We start from the raw sequence: 17,771 nt of genomic DNA, 5'->3' as shown, positions 1-17,771 counted from the left end.
CTCCTCCTTTTTCACATTGATCAGAAAGCACTGACATTCAGCTCAAACTCATTCTACTCAGATGTTCATTGAAGCCATAATTCATTTAAAATGACATTTCTCCTCAAACTTGTCCTTGCAGCTCTTCCAATATAGATTTTTTAATTCCTATAATCACTAGTCAGGGAGAATTCAGCCACAGACAAGACAAAGCTCCTGCCGTCTGTGAGTTTCCTGCCTAGTGTTTACAAAGAAAGAGAGCAGGGCTCAGAGACAATACAGAGCCAAGGGGACCTTTTGGAGTTTTGCAACTGTGCACTTCATGGGATGGAAGAATAGAGCTTGGAGAATGGGTGGAAGGCTGTCGCCAGGGCAGATGACCTGGTGGCCCCCACCAGACAGACAGTAGTGGGATGAGTATTTCCTGGTAGTGGAGGCAACAAAACTATTTTGACTTTATTGAGAAAATCTGGTGGATGCCATCAGCTTTGGAATTCCCCTTGCAGAAGTGGGTGAGAGGTTGGACCCCTGTGGCTGACACACAAGCTTGAAGCAAATGGCCAACTTGGAGCATAACAACAGAAAGAGACCCATTTAGGGTTTTTTCATCAGATGTACATGGTGCCTCTTTTTTATTTTTCAGGCTCTTTTGCCTCCCAGAGCCAAATGCCAACTCCTCCTGGACCCCAGAATTTTCCCAGTCAGAGTCATTCAGTAAAGCGTTGGTTGATTGTCTTAGTGTCAGGCTTCATAGCAAAGGTAGTGCGTGAGGTTCTGCTGTGAAACATTCAACAACCTGGTAGCTTCTAATTTGCTTTCATAGAAATTCTGGTTGGTTAAATATTAGCCCGGTTTTTCCTGGCCTGACACAAACCCATAGTAGGGTTATTTTTAACAAAGTATCCTGTCTTACCCCTAATGGCATATCCAGGTTTCCTCTGGTGGATCAGCTGTGGTCTGTTGGTGATGGCTGTTTTGACCACTGGATTAAGTGGGATGAGTGCGTCAGGAAGAAAGGCTGCTGTGATTGATTGATCATGTCTGCCTGGAGCACAGAACGGGAGAGTGGCATTGATTGCCTGGTATCTGCCACTCTAGACCTAAAGTTACCTTGTTGGTTCTTGGCTACTTCATGCTGAGTTCAGACCACTTCCATTGGAGGCTAACTTGGAGATTGGCTTCAAAGTTAGTTCATTGCCATCACCTCTTGGCACTGAAATCCTCAACTGTCTCTCTTTAAAATAAAACTCCCTTTTGTTTCACTAAACTCCAGCATGGAGCGTGGTGCTTGTCTCTGCCAGGGTCAGCCATTTATTTCAGTTGGCCAAGAAATCAGATACCACTGAAGCCCTGCTATTGTTAAAAAAGCCAAGGCCTTGGTTCTTTATGTGATCTTTGTTATTTCCCACCCCTGATTCTACAAAGCACAAATGTTCTAGGATACAAAGCAGAGAGACCTCGGCTTCTGTGGCAGTTAGACATCGTTAACCGCCAGGCGTCACAGGGAGCATGAGAACTTCTGCAGGAGATGGGTGTCGCCCCTTGGTGATGGACTTGGCAGCCTGAGGCATGGTGCTGGGGACGCTGGGGCTCCTGTTTCTGGCCCACCTCTGGGGAGGTCTTACTTGGTCTCCCTTGGTAGAGGAATCCCATGAGGGTCCTGGCCCAGTTCCTGTTTCTGTGTTTAGTGCTTTTCTCGAATTCCAATCCCCCTGCCTTTCCCATGTTTCATCAGTCTTTAAAATCAATACCCTCAAAGAGTCAGAGGGCCCCAGTGTCAGCGGTGGGGTCAGCCATGCAGGGGGACCACAGCTTACACTCAGGGAGAAAGCAAGGCTTCACCCAATGGCCAGGGAACCAAGAAGGCCATGAGTGGTGGTGGGAGGGCGGTGCTGGCTACATTGCAGGGACAGGAGGCCAGGGGCCCCTGAGGAGCCTTTTATGGGAGAGGATGTTGGATGTGGACCGCACAGCCTGCCCACCTCTCTGCAGTCCTCTCCGTGCCTTCCTTCCACCACTCAGCATCCTCCTTCAGTTCCTTCAACAGCCTGTCTTCTCCCTCACCTCCATGCCTTTGCACGTGCCAATCCCTCTGCTTGATACCCTTCTCAGTGACATCTGCTCACCCATATGTCTCATATGTTATTGGAAAGCGTCCTCTGGTCTCCCAGAGACCAGATTCATTGTCTTCTGAGTGCTCCACCAACACCTTGTACAAATCCCCAACATGTGTTGTATATGATGTTACAGTGACTTGCTTACCTCATCCTTCTCCTGCATGGGGTTCCTGGAGAGCTGTTAAGCACTCTGGGCCCAGCACCTGGCACCATGTCTGTACACAGTAGGTGCACTTGGGTGCACAACACAGCAAGGCAGGAGAAGCTGACTGGAGCTGGTGTAAGTGAAGGCCTGGGTAGAGCAATGGTGCAATTCTGGGTGCACACAAGGCGGGTCTCCAGGCACTAGCAGGGGCTGTACTTAGAATCCTGTGACCTCTTTTCTAGGCAGCCCCTTCAGGGTTCCTGTGAAGGATGTTGTGGACCCCAGCAAGGTCAAGATCGCTGGCCCTGGGCTGGGCTCGGGTGTCCGAGCTCGTGTCTTGCAGTCCTTCACGGTGGACAGCAGCAAGGCCGGCCTGGCCCCACTGGAAGTGAGGGTCATGGGCCCACGAGGTAAGTACACATCCTGCCTTCCTGCTGACACTCACCTGCCCTGGACGGGGGCAGCCATGACCCAGAGCAGGCACTTTGCTTTTGAGTTGAGTCATGAACTTTAAGTGAAATTTCTTAAATTACTTTATTGCTCCATGTTCTAGCTAAACAGTAGAAGTTTATGCTTAAAAAGTTGGCAGGCCTGTTATTTTTCTAGCGGCCTGTCTTTTCCATCATTTAATAATATGACCCTAAATGTCTTTTTAAAATTTTGTTTTATTTTTTTAGAGTAGCAGGATGAAGCAAGTAGTATCTGGGCTCTCACATGTAAAATTATCGCAACTGCTTAATTATGTGTTTCAGCATTTGTGAGGTGACTGGGGTGGGTCTGGATTTGGGTGGGTGTTGGATTTGGTGCTCATGTGGGAACACACCCCAAATTTCTGGAAATGAGCAATACTCAGCCCATGTGACACATAGCTTTGTCATTGTCCCAGCTCCCTGGAGAGAGGTGGTCTCTTGGGGAATGGGCTTTGTTGGCAATTTGGCCTCCCCTTTTGCAGCCTGGAATTTGGGTTGGGTGAGGCTAGCAGGCCACTTTGGGACAAGCCCTGATGAACGTTGAAATTTACCTTTTTCAGTAGGTGATCACACTTCCTCTTCCAGCATTTAAAATGTGCCATTCTCTGCCTAATTTCTTAAATTATCTGGATTTTTACTCAGTGATGTGTTCTTGGCTTCACAGAAGTGGCAAATGAGGGCTTCCTTCTTTGAAGAGGAACTTTCTCCTTAATGGGGTTCAGCAGGAGGTTACGCCCTTTGAAGCTCAGAGCAGAAATAGTTTTGGGGGAAATGAAGTCATAGGGCTGGAATCTGATTCCACAAAGTTACTGAGCTTCAAGACCTGTGTGTGTGGGGGGGGGGGTAGAAGGACAGAGAGAGAGGGAGACAGGGCAGGGCAGAGGGGAGAAAGAGAGAAAAGCTTTGCTGAGATATCTACGTCTATTACAGAGGACTCTGAAATAACAGCCTTTTAATTTTAGCTGATGAGACGGATTCCCAGTCAAGGCTCAGCCCCTTGAAAGCCATGTCAGAGTTCTTTAAACGGGACCTGAAGGGTGACCTTATGGAGACAGGTTTGCATTTTCCTATTAGCTGCTGCTCTGATTTATGTAACCCGAATGCCTCTTGCTGGCCTTACCTCTGAAATTGCCTTGTACCTGCCTCATCTGCATTGCTTAATGAGTATGCCACACTTTGATTAATCTACCCTTCACTTGACGCATCCTGACACTCATGTTCAGAACTGGCATCTAGAATCTACCAACCTAATGCATGCCTTGATTATGCTTTAAAGTGATCTCTAACCATCCCCTGTAGATATCACATTGAGAGCCCTCTCACCCTCATGAGATTAGCACCCTCACGTGCCCTGCACCCTACACCCAGCATGCTGCTGCCATGATGGTCTTTGCTCAAAGGTGGATACAAGTTTTAACTGGCTGGCCCATTGGTTAAATTTTGCTGTTCAGAGTTCTGGACTCTTTGACCCTTTCTTGGCTGTAGAGTAAAATTGCCACATCCCAAGCATGCCTAACCAGCTTGAAAGGATAGCATGTCTGCAGCAAGCATCTTCACCATATTCCCTCCAGCAACAAGTGCAGGCAGTCTCCTTAATTATAATCTAGGTCCGACTGAGTGTAGTTCAGCCAACAGAAAGCTAAAGGTGTCTCTTAGGGTCATTTCTGCAACTATGAATTGGGGAATCTTTCTCCTGTGATTTCTTAGGCCTCTGATTATGGCCTGCTTGCCTTTGTGTTATCAGTGGAAACCAATAGCTCTCATGGATGAATGTGATCCTTTATGAACTCAGCCCAGGTGGAGTGAAGGGGAAGCCAGGCAGTTCCTCAGCCCTCTCATCTGTGTTCTCAGGTCTGGTGGAGCCGGTGAACGTGGTGGACAATGGGGATGGCACACACACAGTGACCTACACCCCGTCCCAGGAGGGCCCTTACATGGTCTCTGTTAAATATGCTGATGAGGAGATCCCTCGTAGGTAAGCTTCTGTCACTTAGGGAAGGGGTTCAAGCCCACCCCTCTGGTGACCAGCACTGCTCTGGTGGCCCACCCATCCATTCGTCTGTCCATGTATCCATCCATCTGTCCACCCACCCCCGCATCCATCCATCCACTCATTTACCCATCCGTCCAACTGATCAGCATCACTGAGAACCGGCATGCTCTGCACAGGTGTTAAAATACACTAGCCTTGATGTTTGTGCCTCCTGCTCTCTTGGTGCCCCCCCTACATTTGTTCCTTTCAACCATCTTTAATGTAAAGATGAGCTGAAATTAAAGAGTGCGTTAGTTCATCAAGGTCTTCTTTCTGGTGACCATGCAACTTGTTTTCTGATTAGGGCAAAAATTTTTACTTCTTAATTGAGAATTTGGTTGACCATAGCATTCCCAGAAGGTGTTGGGTGAAAACCTGTTCCTCATTCCTGTTAATAGAAAAAATGTTGCTTAAGCTCTTTACCTCTCAGAAGAGACTCCAAAGATATTTTTATCATACTTAGAATTTTAAAGTTTCACTGGTGCCCCAAGTGTACATATTTTACATGAAGATATACATACAGCTCTAGCTCTGTGGAAAGGTATAATTTATAAATTACATTTATGTGTTACTTGACTAATAGGTCTTACATCATCTAAAACATACTAAAAATAGAAAATAAGAGGACAAGATAATATTGAAACATCGGTTTTAATATTTTTTCTTTCCATTTTGGTGATCATTGTGTTAGTAAAACAAAAGTGGGTTAAATGTGTTTAACCCCATGTTTCCCAGACTAATTTGGAAATTAGTTTGTATCCCATGGAATGCACTTAGGGAAAGCTGATCTGTTGTATGATGGTTACATGGTTGTAAATTTCTGCTGGATTTGGCACTTAGGTCTTATATGCTGTAGAAATCCTCCCTCTCAATCCCAGTCTCTTGTGTAAGAGAGGTCAGATGCAGCTGGGTTGAAGTGTATCCATACTGAACTGGGGTGTGTGTGTCTGTCAAGTCCCTTTAAGGTCAAGGTCCTTCCCACATACGATGCCAGCAAAGTGACCGCCAGTGGCCCTGGCCTCAGTACCTATGGTGTGCCTGCCAGCCTGCCTGTGGAGTTTGCGATCGATGCCAGAGATGCCGGGGAAGGCCTGCTTGCTGTTCAGATAACGGTAACCTTGAATGATTTTTCTGGAGCCAAACTTCATTAATAAGACCTAATTTCTCAGCCAGGGATAAGAACCAGGATTTTAACAACTAATTTCTAGCCTCACGCAAATGTTTGTCTGATTTCCCCACTAGAGAGTCAGTAATTGTACAGGACAACAAACAGGCTTGCCTGAGAAGTCTGAGAGTATAGCTTCACGTACCGCATTTTGGTGAATCTCATATATTTTGCTCTCTATTATATCTATTCCTATCTTTTTATGTTTGAATGTTTAAAATTACCCTTTGGATTAGTTAAGACTAAGTTCTGCTGCATATCACAGTCAACCCTCAAATAAGAGTGGCTTAAACACATGGGATAGTTCTCTCTTGTTAGAGAGGCCCAGAGGCCGGGCAAGGCGCCTGGATGCTGTGTGGCTTATCAAAGAAGCAGGGTCCATGCCACCTCTCTGCTCCTCTGTCCTAACGTGTGGCTTCTGTCCCTAAGGTCTCCTCCTGGACCACGAGCCTGCTGGTGCTCTGGCCATCCAATCCACATGGCAAGCCAGAAAGAGGAAGAGAGCAGAAGGGACAATGGGACCTTCCAACTCAATCAGCTGTCTTAAGCAGCCCTGTCAGAAGTCCCTCATGAGACTTCCACTCTCTTCTCGTTTGCTAGAAGTTTGTCATAAGTCCCATGGCTGTACCTAGTGGCCAAGGATACTAGGAAGTGGTGTCTCGTATTCTGGAAGCAGCGCACCTAGCTAAGAATTAGGTTCCTATTAGTAAAGAGGAAAAGGAGAGTGAAGGTGATGGTGCAGAAGCAGGAGCCTCTGCCCTCTTGTCTCCCTACATTTCGATGGATTTGGAGCTAAAACTGTTTGTTCCCTTGACAGAAAATTCACTAAAAATTGACCGTGTCCATCACAGTGTTAAAAGGATCTATGACCCTCTGCTCCCACCACCTCCCAAAATGTGTTAAGCCAGTAATTCTTTTTTCCTCCCACTAGAGGCATTAATTAATGAGCAAAATGTGTCAAGGTTTTCTTTGAACGACTTCTACATCTTGATGACAACATCCTAGATAGCATTTCTCTGTGATCCACAGGACCAAGAGGGAAAACCCAAAAGAGCCATTGTCCATGATAATAAAGATGGCACATACGCTGTTACCTACATCCCTGACAAGACTGGACGTTATATGATTGGGGTCACCTACGGTGGGGATGACATCCCGTTGTCTCCCTACCGCATCCGGGCCACACAGACGGGCGATGCCAGCAAGTGCCTGGCCACAGGTGAGTGCAGCTCAAGGACAGGAGTGTGTGTTTTGACATCAGAAAGCCAGCGTCTGCCACTTAATAGCTGTGTGATCAGGGCAAGATGCTCAACCACTCTTAGCCTCAGGCAGACTTAGATGGAAGATCTTTTTGGAAAACATTTAAGTTCAAGAAGCTCTTCCAAGGATCAGAGACTGTTTCGCAGTGCTATTGCAGAGATTAGATGAGGTCAGGCATGAAAAGTGCTTAGCACGGTGCCAGGCACATGGAAACTATTACAGTTACTTTTTTTTTTTTTAATTATTTATTTATTTATTTTTGGCTGTGTTGGGTCTTCGTTTCTGTGCGAGGGCTTTCTCTAGTTGCGGCAAGCGGGGGCCACTCTTCATCGCAGTGCGCGGGCCTCTCACTATCGCGGCCTCTCTTGTTGCGGAGCACAGGCTCCAGACGCGCAGGCTCAGTAATTGTGGCTCACGGGCCCAGCCGCTCCGCGGCATGTGGGATCTTCCCAGACCAGGGCTCGAACCCGCATCCCCTGCATTGGCAGGCAGACTCTCAACCACTGCGCCACCAGGGAAGCCCTACAGTTACTTTTGAAGTGGGTGATTGTTGAGATTTCAACTGTGATGGTGGCTCCCATGAAAAGCATCAAATTTATGCCTTTCATGAGTAGATGGTTTAGTTATTCGAGATACATTCAAGAGCATTTCAGGCCAGGGCTAGAGAAGCACATTAAAGGATCTAGGTTTTTCCTCAACACTCAGGACTTACGTCTGAGTCTCTCGGGAATTCTCCAGGCATATTAGAGCGTAACAGTTCCTTCCGTTTCTAAGACACGACCAGTTGAATATCATGGGCAACTCTGATGCTGCTTCAAGCAGATTTCAAACCATGAATCCCCATCTCTGAAATGAAACTGAGTTGCTTCTCTTTAAATAACACTAAACAGAGGTCCACCCTGGATGTGTCCTATTTCTCTCATATCTCGTCTTGTTCTGAAAGGAGAAAATCTTTCGGCTTTCAGGGTGAGGTTGTAAATTGCTCAGCTTGGCTCTTTTTGGCTCATCCACCACAAGACTGAGAAGTTTTGTAATGATGGCCAGTCTGCCACCTCCTAGGTCTGTGCTGTTCCAGAGACAACTGGATTGTCTTTGCTAACCTGAGGGCATGTGAATACTGGGTGGGAACTTCCTCCTGGCTTTCCAGGCTCTCATCCTTCCTGCAGCTCAGGCAAGATACTCTGCTCAGCCTGGGGGCTCCTTTGGCCCTACCTCTCAGTCTGTCATTCAGCGCCAAACTTCAGTCTTCTCTTACTACTCACTGTCTCAGCATGTTCTTGTCACTCCCTGTTGCTTCTACACACTTTGCTGGTTTTTTTTGGCCGGGGTGCTTTTAATTCACAGTTTTTTGCACTCCCTGATCTGTGGATCCTCAGTAAAGGGGTGCCACAAGTCAGAGAGACAGACAGATAGACGGGTCATCATTTGGAGACAGAGGTTGTAAGTCTTCCCTAAGCCAAGGGTACCCAGCCTTCAGAATTCAGCCATTTCCCCTTTGTCAGGAAGCCCTCTGTCAATGTGGCAACCCTGGGATATAAATTCATAGAACTTTTCATAGATGTGCTGCAGGATGCTTCTTTGAAGAACCATTGATTATTTTTTTGATAACTTAGTCCCCTCTCGGTGTTTCCAACACAGATCGAGCTGTCATTCTTGGTGTCCAGCCTGCGTGCATCTGCCCTGTTAGTTTTTGAGCATATTGAGAGCTGAGACTGTGGTTTGCTCACCTTTGTGTGTATCTGGCACTTAAGAAAATGCCCAATATGTGTTTGCTGATGAAAGTTGACCTTCATCCCCATACACTTGAATGCTGGCAAAGCTGGTTTAACATATGGTTATCACTCGGAACTTGCAGATACACCTTATTTAATAAGTAATGGATAGAATGCTCCCTGGAGCAGCATCTTCCCCAGGGCATCTCTGGGACATCCCCCTGCACGGTGGCAGTTGAAGGTCTAACATTCACAGATACAACACGAACGTGTGTGATTTGTTCTTGGGCCTCCAGCTGCTGTCCGTGGCTGAAGCTTCCATGCTCTCCTCCTAAACTTTTCTCCAGGTCCTGGAATCGCCTCCACTGTGAAAACTGGCGAGGAAGTGGGCTTTGTGGTAGACGCCAAGACCGCCGGGAAAGGCAAAGTGACCTGCACGGTTCTGACCCCGGACGGCACTGAGGCTGAGGCTGATGTCATCGAGAATGAGGATGGCACCTATGACATTTTCTACACGGCCGCCAAGCCGGGCACCTATGTCATCTACGTGCGCTTTGGTGGCGTTGATATTCCCAACAGCCCGTTCACTGTCATGGTAAGGAAAATTTCTTCTCTAGAGCATGCTGTTGTTAGCAGGAACAGTAACGACTGCTGTTTGTTAAACCCTGGCTGAGACATCCCCCGCCTCTTTTTTTTTTCTTTTCTGTAAAAAAAATATTGTCTTAAGCAGTCATGACCTTGCAGAATCCTGCAGTAATCTCTAAAAACCCAGGGACCCTTTGGCTCTAAGGGGTTTTAGGAAATCACTGGTAACCAAAATGTCCATCATGCTTAAGGATCTTAGGCAATGTCCTGGCCTAAGCCCAGCTCAGAAAGATACACTTTGACAAAAACATCTATAAGTAAAACATTACGGTTTTTCATCCTGCTAGTTCTTCGGAGGAGAGAGGTTCCCGAGGCTGTTATGTCTGGAGACTTGACTCTGATATCCCAGGACTCAAAGTACCTCCAGTTGTGTTTTGGAAAGATTCAGACTTTGATGATGAGGGGGAAATAACTTGTCTTTTTGAAGCTAGGAACATCTGGAATAAAAGAAAACCATTATGCAAAACCTCTGAGCCAGAGAATGGCTAGGCCTTTTAATTTTCAAATCTGAGTGACTTTTAGATCTTCCTTTGCTTATTAAGGTTCTTCAACCAGGGAAGGGGTTAGAAACCTTAGGAGCAGTCCTTCATTTAACCCTTAAAACTAAGCATTGTTGGCCCTTTTACAAATCCTGTATAGGAGCGGGGATCAGACTTAAGTCCACTGAACCCAGACTGCCTGCTCTGGACAGCTGCTGAGTGCCGTCCCCACCTGTGTCCTTTGATGCCACGGGCAGCAGACCACAAAGTTTACAGAACTCAATGCCTGGCCCCATGCACAGCCTACAAAGCTCCATCTAATGATTTCACTTTATGCAGCAGCAGAGAAGGACACGGAGACTCCATTCCAGACAGAAGCCCATGTCTGTCTCCCACTCTATAATCTGCTGTACCTTTATTCTTTTCCATAGATGTTTGTTTATCTGTGAACATTGTGCCAGAGACCTGGAGCCTTTTTATGTCTCAAGGATGTAAACACTTTTGACGCTGTTAACTTGGGAGTGTTTTTCTCCTCAGGGGAGAAAAAGATGCAGCTAGAAAGTTTATGTCCTTCTTATTTACAGAGAAGTCCCAGTTGTAGTTTTAAGACTCTGTTTTTAGCCCACAGGAGTTTTTATCTGGTTGGTTAGAATTGGGCAGAGGTCACAGCCCTGCTGGTGGGATGAGCTGGAGATAAGAGACCACGTTTGGAGGGTGTGAGTGAGGAAATCAGGAAGAAAATACCAAGGACCGTTTTAGCAGATGAGTCAGAAACCTGCAGTGGAGGCCACCAAACTCATTAGGAATGAATGTCCATTCAGCCCTGGAATGCACACAAAGCAAGGATCCTTTGTGTAAACGCACTACCCCCCTAACAACTGCTGAAGGCAGAAAGGGATGACACTCAGGGCACTTGCTTTAGGTCTTCATTCTCCCATTCCTAGCTTCCTCCAGCTTTACCTAGATGGGCCCACTTTCTGTTCATTGGCCTCTTGGGGCTAGGTTTGCTGTCTTCCCCTGCAGACTTGGGGCCAAAAGGACATTGAACACCCTGTACTGCCTTTGCAGCAAATGTCTGCAGGAGCCCCAGCAGGCTGGTTCAGTTAAATACATCTCACAAACGTGCACAGCAAGTCACGGGTCTAGCAGCTTCTCTGCCTGTCACTGTTAAGAAGTCACTGATCAAAGGCTATAGCATAGCCACTGAAAGATCTTCCTGGCTGATGTGTGCCGGAGTCGCCCAACCTGAGATGGTCCAGAGGGTGGGGGATAGGGCTGTTGCAAATGTTGAAGCTTACAAAGCTGCCTTTGTAAGTGAAGCCCCCTTTCTGAGATGCCAGAATACACAAAAGGGGCTAAACATGGGCACGGAAGTTTTCCTCCAGAAGGGAGGTTTTCCAATTCTTTTATTGTGGGAGAAGAGGGAACTGAGAAGGGGACCCATCCCTTATCAGGGTGATTGGATCAGGAATACAAAGTCTCTGGTTTTTAAAAAATGAATTTATAAAAACTTCTAGGACATAACTATAGACACATACCAAGTAACAAGAGACCCCTTTCCCAATTTCATGCTCCAGGGGTGACCAGCATTAGGTTTTTTCCTGCTTATACAAGAAACATGTCAGTTTTGTGCATGAGATTAACCATGCACATTGCTTTGCAACTTGCTTCCTTCCCTTGAGATGCTGTAAATACCCTTCCATATTAATTGATCTGACTTGATCGCCTCTTCAGAATGGCTGCACCGGGGTCCACTGTACAGACTTATGTAATTTACTTAACCGACTCCCTTACAGATGGACATTTAGGTTATTTCAGCCTTTCCCAACAGAGAATGGCTCCAGTAAAATCCTTGGCGCACATGACTTACCTATAGACTTTCCTGCCAGTATTTCTATAGGCTTGCTTCCCTAAAGTGGGTCATGGGTTCAGAGGGCATGTGGATTTGACATTTGAAGAGGAGATGCCAACTTGCTCTCCACAATGGTGGGAAGAAGGTAGGCTCCCACTACAGGGAGTAGCTCTCTGCTATGCAAGACAGATGGGGAGGAAGCAGCCCTCGGGTTGTAGAATCTACTGAGTCGCGATGTCCCTCAATGTGATTCCCAACTAATTTCCATTTGCCACTGACCAGGCCACAGATGGGGAAGTCGCAGCTGTGGAGGAGGCACCGGTAAATGCATGTCCCCCCGGATTCAGGCCCTGGGTACACTTTTGGTTTTTGTTTTTATTTTTCCCTTTTCCATGTCTTTGTTTACTCAGCCTTCATTGCAGAAAAGCTGCAGCCTGCTTTTGGGGATTGCTTAAGCCCTCTGGGTGTCCTGGTCATTGGTTTGTCCCCACTGATCAGTGCATCACAATGATCCCGGCTTTCTCTGTAATGAGACCCACCCGTGTCATCGTACGCACTCCACGAATCGCCCACCACCATGTCTGTGATCACGCTCGGTGCAGTTTGTCTCCATGTTTAAAGAGAAAGATGGACAGCTGTCTCAGCCCTCCTCCTGACTCTAAAAGCCACCACTTGCACATTTGGTTTCTGTTCAGGGGGAAAGCCACCGCTGCTACTTTCTGCCACTTAAAACGCACCTTCTTTTCCAGGCCACAGGCAACTAAACCTTTCCAGGTGGAACCTCTTGGGACTCACAGACATTGCTGTCTCTCACTTTTCCGCTTTCCTATGGGCGCTGCTGGGAATTTCACAAGCAAACAGCCTAGGGATTTTTAGCAATTGGTCAGCATGATTCCTCCAATTCTTCAGGTTCATGCTCTGGCCCCGGAGCCCGTTAGCCAAAGCTCACAATGCATGGGCAGCCGCATCCCCAAATCCTGGCTGTTCGAGCTTGCAAAATTCCCAGTTGCTCTGCCCCCTGTAGCTTCCCCAGCTCACACTGTTGTCCACTTTACCCAGTGACCGCTGCTTCCTGTTTTTAGGTAACTGAAGAGGCCTATGTCCCAGTGAGTGACATGAATGGCCTGGGGTTTAAGCCTTTCGACTTGGTCATTCCGTTTGCAGTCAGGAAAGGAGAAATCACCGGTAAGCACTGTCATGAAAGCCGTCTTGTTCTCACTCGCTTGCACTAGCTCTCCAAACAGTGCGCAGGAGCTGGTTCCACATGTCCCCCAGACCTGGGGTCCGGAACCCAGCATCCCTGGGTCAGTCCATGAGCCCATGGGATTGCAGAATGTTCTGTGTGTATATGTGTATCTCAGAAGAGGTGGTTCATTTATAACTTGCATCCTGGAGAGAGGGCCGGAGATGCTCTGTAGGGGGAGAACCGCTGTGTTTAGATCGCTCTCGACCATCACGTTCCTACTCCCCCCTTTTCTTGCCTTCTCTTATTCTTCCACTTTTCCAGATGTGACATTGACACTGAGGTCTGTTGTACAAGAGTTACTTCCTCTCCTAGCCTCCTTTCAATGCCTGCTTCTCTTTGAGTTGACGCTTTACCAATCCGATTGGTCTCATGGTCTTCTCAAGTCCTGTTTGAGCTTCTAATTCTGTCACTACAAAAGTAGAAGACCCTTTACTTGTGAGTTGCCTGCTGCATTTTGTGGAAACAAAATAGAACAAAATAAAGGCAGGTACGTCTCTGCTTCCGGTTGTGGAACGTGGTGTTTTAGGCAACAGTGAAGTGTTCTTGTATCTGAAAACCTTTATTGTGAAGGCCACGTGTGCCTCTGTGCTCAGCTTCTTGGGGGAAGTCTTGGTGGGCTCACTGCCCTGTCTCCATGTGCTCCAACAGGAGAGGTCCACATGCCTTCTGGGAAGACAGCCACACCTGAGATTGTGGACAACAAGGATGGCACGGTCACTGTCAGATACGCTCCCACTGAGGTCGGCCTCCACGAGATGCACATCAAATACATGGGCAGCCACATCCCTGGTAAGTCGGGCTTAGCGCCCTGGCTGACTGGCCCTGCAGGACTCCAAGGTTCAGGATGTGAACATCTGGGAGACTGTAGTCAGTCGTTCAGTCACCTGCTGTGTGGTTTTCAGTGGCAGATTTGGGAATGCAGTGTGGGCGTCCCTGCAAAACCAAACAGGCTGTGACCCCAGCAGATCCAGCTAATTTCCAGCAGGGATGACACAGCTAAGTGTCCTGGGCCACAGTGCAGGCCCTTTGGTCCGTGATTGTTTGTCTTTGTCACTATGCCAAGCATGGCCAAAGGGTGAGCTGGGAGAAAAATGTGAGGCACATCAAGGGACTTTCCAGCTGGGCCTGCAGAGCCCAGAGCAGTGTGGGACAGGAGAAGAGGTTGTGAGAAGAGGACAAGCTGCCTTATTGTCACACTGCCCTTGACAAGGAAAGCCAGCTCAAGTTTCATGTCCATCAACCAGCACAGTGTTACTCTTGTTCTTTTTTTTTTTTTTTGAGTACATAATCTATCTACATAGTTTAAAAATGATGTGGAGAAAGGTTTCCTTCCCACCCATATCCCCCATCTGCCCTCTCCTTGAACCTGACTGTTACTGGTGTTTTATGCTAGATTTCAGAATATTTTTAAGACTCTACAACAGATGGGAATACAGATGTTTAATCCCTCTCCCTTTGTTGCCTACGCTACACATTATTCTAACCTTGCCCTTTTCATCAAATAGTATATCTTGGAGAACTTTGCGCATCTGAATAGTAGAGAGTGTTCATGGTGTCCGGCCGTTTGGGTGAACGTTACACGTGAACCATTTCTCCCACTGGAGGACAATTGGGTTCTTCCCCACATTTTGTGATTACTAGTCCTGCTGCAGTGAATAGCCTTGCACACCCATCATCTCACACCTGCCAGGGTGTATCTGAGATATTTGGTTCCCAGGGCAGGAATTGCAGGGCACAGGCAACAGCCCTGCAATTCTGACAGATCTCATCAAAGCGCCCTTCACCCAATCTCTTCCTGTTCACGTACCCACCCGCCATGTAGGAGAGCACCTGCTTTTCCGCCAATTTGCCAGTGGAATAGGCTATCAAATTTTTGGATCTTTGCCAGACTGATAGTTAAAAAAACAGTATTGCTTTGTTTGTATTTCTCCTGTGAATGAAATTGAGCAACTTTCTATATGGCTAAGTATCAATGCTATTTGTATTTCTCTTTCTCTGAACTGGACGTTTGTATCCTTGGCTCAGTTTTTCTCTTGGATTATTGGCCTGTGTCATATCAGTTTCTGAGAGCAGTCTAAATATTGGAGAGATTAGCCCTTTGTGATAGGAGTTGCAAATATTTCTCCCAGTTTGATGTTTGCTTTAGTTTATGTGTATGTGTATGGATACTATGTGTTTAAAGCAAAAATGTATTTATCTGCTTCTATTTAAACGTTCTAAAGATGCAGATACAGAAAAAGTAAAAATGTCTTTCTACCATTTTCCTTCTACTTCCAATGCTGGTGTGTGTATCTTTTCAAATGTCTCCCTCTGTACCTACAAATATGCATGCAATTTTGTTCTATTTTGGACTGGGATAATGGTATTAATATTACATAGGAATATATTATAATGGGTATATATTATTATATAGGTATTATAATAGGTGTTAATGTTATATAGGGTATTAATATAATGGGATATTGACATTTATATAGCAATTTGCCTTTTTCTCTTTAATGCAACACATTATGGATAATCTCTCAAGTTAGTATACATAGATCTCCCTCATTATTTTTAGTGACCTGCGAGTAGACTAATGTTTATTTAACCAACCCCCTATTGTTGGACCCTGGGTTCTTTTCCTAATTTGCATCTGAATTCTGTGGAAATGGAAGTACTTGCCTAGGGCTGGGAGTGGGCGTGGGTGGAGAGGACCACAGTGGGATAGATTCCTCGGGCTGGGCTCACAGACTTTGAAAGTTATGGGCAAACGGCCTTCCCAAAGGACCTTTCCAGTCACATTCCGTCTAGTAGTGGGTCATTTCTCTTCTCCATCGCTCCCCCCGCCCCCGCCACCCGGCCCCGGTGTAGCTGTTCCCTCCTTACTTGTCCATTTGAGCCAGATTCCCCTGCCTCAGCCCGCCTCTAGTCTGGAACACCCAGGGGACTGTTCTTCTCATGTGATCACTGAAGGGTCGATAGTGAGTAGACCCCGTTGGGTGTCCTAGGATGGGGAGCCCCACAGAGTCTGCTCTTGCCTTCTGCTCTGCCCAGGAGATGCCACACCCGCTGCTGTTAGGTGAATATCCCCCCACCACCACCACCGCCCATGAGTCCCAACTTTGTGTGTGTTCTTTGCAAACCCAGAGAGCCCGCTCCAGTTCTACGTGAACTACCCCAACAGCGGGAGCGTTTCTGCATATGGCCCGGGCCTCGTGTACGGAGTGGCCAACAAAACCGCCACCTTCACCATTGTCACCGAGGATGCAGGAGAAGGTAATGTGGTTCTGTGGTTCTCAGCTGTCATTTGGAGAGTTAAGGGGATGCAATTCCAGGGAAGCCTTTAAAAACAAGGCTCTCGAATGGTAGTATTTGTCTTGTCTTTTCTCTCATATAAATCTCTTACATAGAGCTCCTCTGTCTTCTACCCAAAACAGAAATTTTAAAGTCCTTCCTGTTCTGATTAAAATCACATTCATACTATGAAATGTTTTATGTGAATTGCCTGAAATTTACATGTGTTTTGATAGATAGCATTTTTGGTTTTGTTCTTTTTGCACCTGTACATGTATCCACAGGGCCACATGAATCATTTAGTGGCTTATTCTAGCTCTGTGCCCATGCACATTGTCATCACAGGAATTTCTAAATTTGCGATTCTAATGGGATTTTCATGATGGCATCCAGCCCCCAAGCAGCAGTGATAGTCTGTGTGTGACACTCTTTCCCGTATGTGTGATTGGCCCGTGGGGTTCCATCCCTTCCTCATCCCACACATCTGGAAGAATTGAACTTCAGGATCACTTGCAGGAAGAATTCAGATGGTGGAGTGTCTTCCCAGTGACACTTTCACCATGTAAATAGCTTTATTCTGACCTACGCCCCTTGCCCGTGGCTTGTGTCAGTCTGACGTTCCTGGCATCAGGGCTGTCCCGGATGAGTGGTGATACCTTTTGAAACACAGAAACACTCTCCCTGATGGCTCTCCTTCTCTCCTCTCATTCATAGGTGGCCTGGACTTGGCTATTGAGGGACCCTCAAAGGCGGAAATCAGCTGCATTGACAACAAAGATGGGACATGCACAGTGACCTACCTGCCCACCCTGCCAGGCGACTACAGCATTCTGGTCAAGTACAATGACAAACACATCCCTGGCAGCCCCTTCACAGCCAAGATCACAGGTAGAGTTGCCCAACTTGCTGGAGGCTCCCTGCCCCAATAAGCCCCCCTCCCATCAGACCCGGGGCAGCTGGCTAGGCATGTCTGAGACTTAGGTTTCACAGCATCTCCTTGGGAACAAACTAGGGGTGCGAGGCCAACATTGGATAGGCTAAATTCCTCCTGTAGCTGGTAATCCCGGGAAAGGCAAGCACATCATTTGGAGGGCAATTATTTGTGCCAGTCTGACTCCAGGGTCCAAATAAGGAGGCCCTCAGACAGAGGCCTTCAAATAATACTTATTGCACGAGTAAATGAGCTCAGAGATTCTCATCGGCATCACTTCTAGATAGATTTTTGTCTCCCTTTTACAGATGGGAAAACTGAGGATTGGAGAGACTGGCTTAGCCATGTTCATGTGGGTATTCTGGGATTCAGGTGGAGATTATCTGACTCAAAGCCCTGCTTCTGACCCCTGTTGTGCTCTCTGTGTTCAGATCATGTTCTCAGTGGGTTATAAATGTGGTC

General features: G+C 46.9%; 1 protein-coding gene across 6 annotated transcripts in view; it reads left to right on the top strand.

Moving 5' to 3' along the window:
• The window catches only part of FLNB (filamin B), a 138,790-nt gene that overhangs the window by 98,516 nt on the left and 22,503 nt on the right, over nucleotides 1–17,771 (top strand). Inside the window, exons 25-35 of one of the 6 annotated variants that reach the window (XM_082344606.1) lie at nucleotides 2,484–2,651; nucleotides 3,674–3,766; nucleotides 4,563–4,686; nucleotides 5,699–5,855; nucleotides 6,938–7,127; nucleotides 9,228–9,475; nucleotides 12,139–12,177; nucleotides 12,939–13,041; nucleotides 13,751–13,891; nucleotides 16,232–16,360; nucleotides 17,093–17,266. In XM_082344606.1, coding sequence (XP_082200732.1) covers nucleotides 2,484–2,651; nucleotides 3,674–3,766; nucleotides 4,563–4,686; nucleotides 5,699–5,855; nucleotides 6,938–7,127; nucleotides 9,228–9,475; nucleotides 12,139–12,177; nucleotides 12,939–13,041; nucleotides 13,751–13,891; nucleotides 16,232–16,360; nucleotides 17,093–17,266 — 1,566 coding nt within the window. Of the gene's footprint in view, nucleotides 1–2,483; nucleotides 2,652–3,673; nucleotides 3,767–4,562; nucleotides 4,687–5,698; nucleotides 5,856–6,937; nucleotides 7,128–9,227; nucleotides 9,476–12,138; nucleotides 12,211–12,938; nucleotides 13,042–13,750; nucleotides 13,892–16,231; nucleotides 16,361–17,092; nucleotides 17,267–17,771 lie in introns of all 6 variants that reach the window. The other 5 variants (XM_082344605.1, XM_082344607.1, XM_082344609.1 and 2 more) reach the window with 5 other exon arrangements.

This window comes from Balaenoptera borealis (genome assembly GCF_965194805.1).
Source record: "Balaenoptera borealis genome assembly, chromosome: 12".
In the NCBI taxonomy this organism is placed as follows: domain Eukaryota; kingdom Metazoa; phylum Chordata; class Mammalia; order Artiodactyla; family Balaenopteridae; genus Balaenoptera; species Balaenoptera borealis.
The sequence above is the reverse complement of the archived record's forward strand: the minus strand, read 5'-3'. Positions and strand labels throughout refer to the sequence as shown.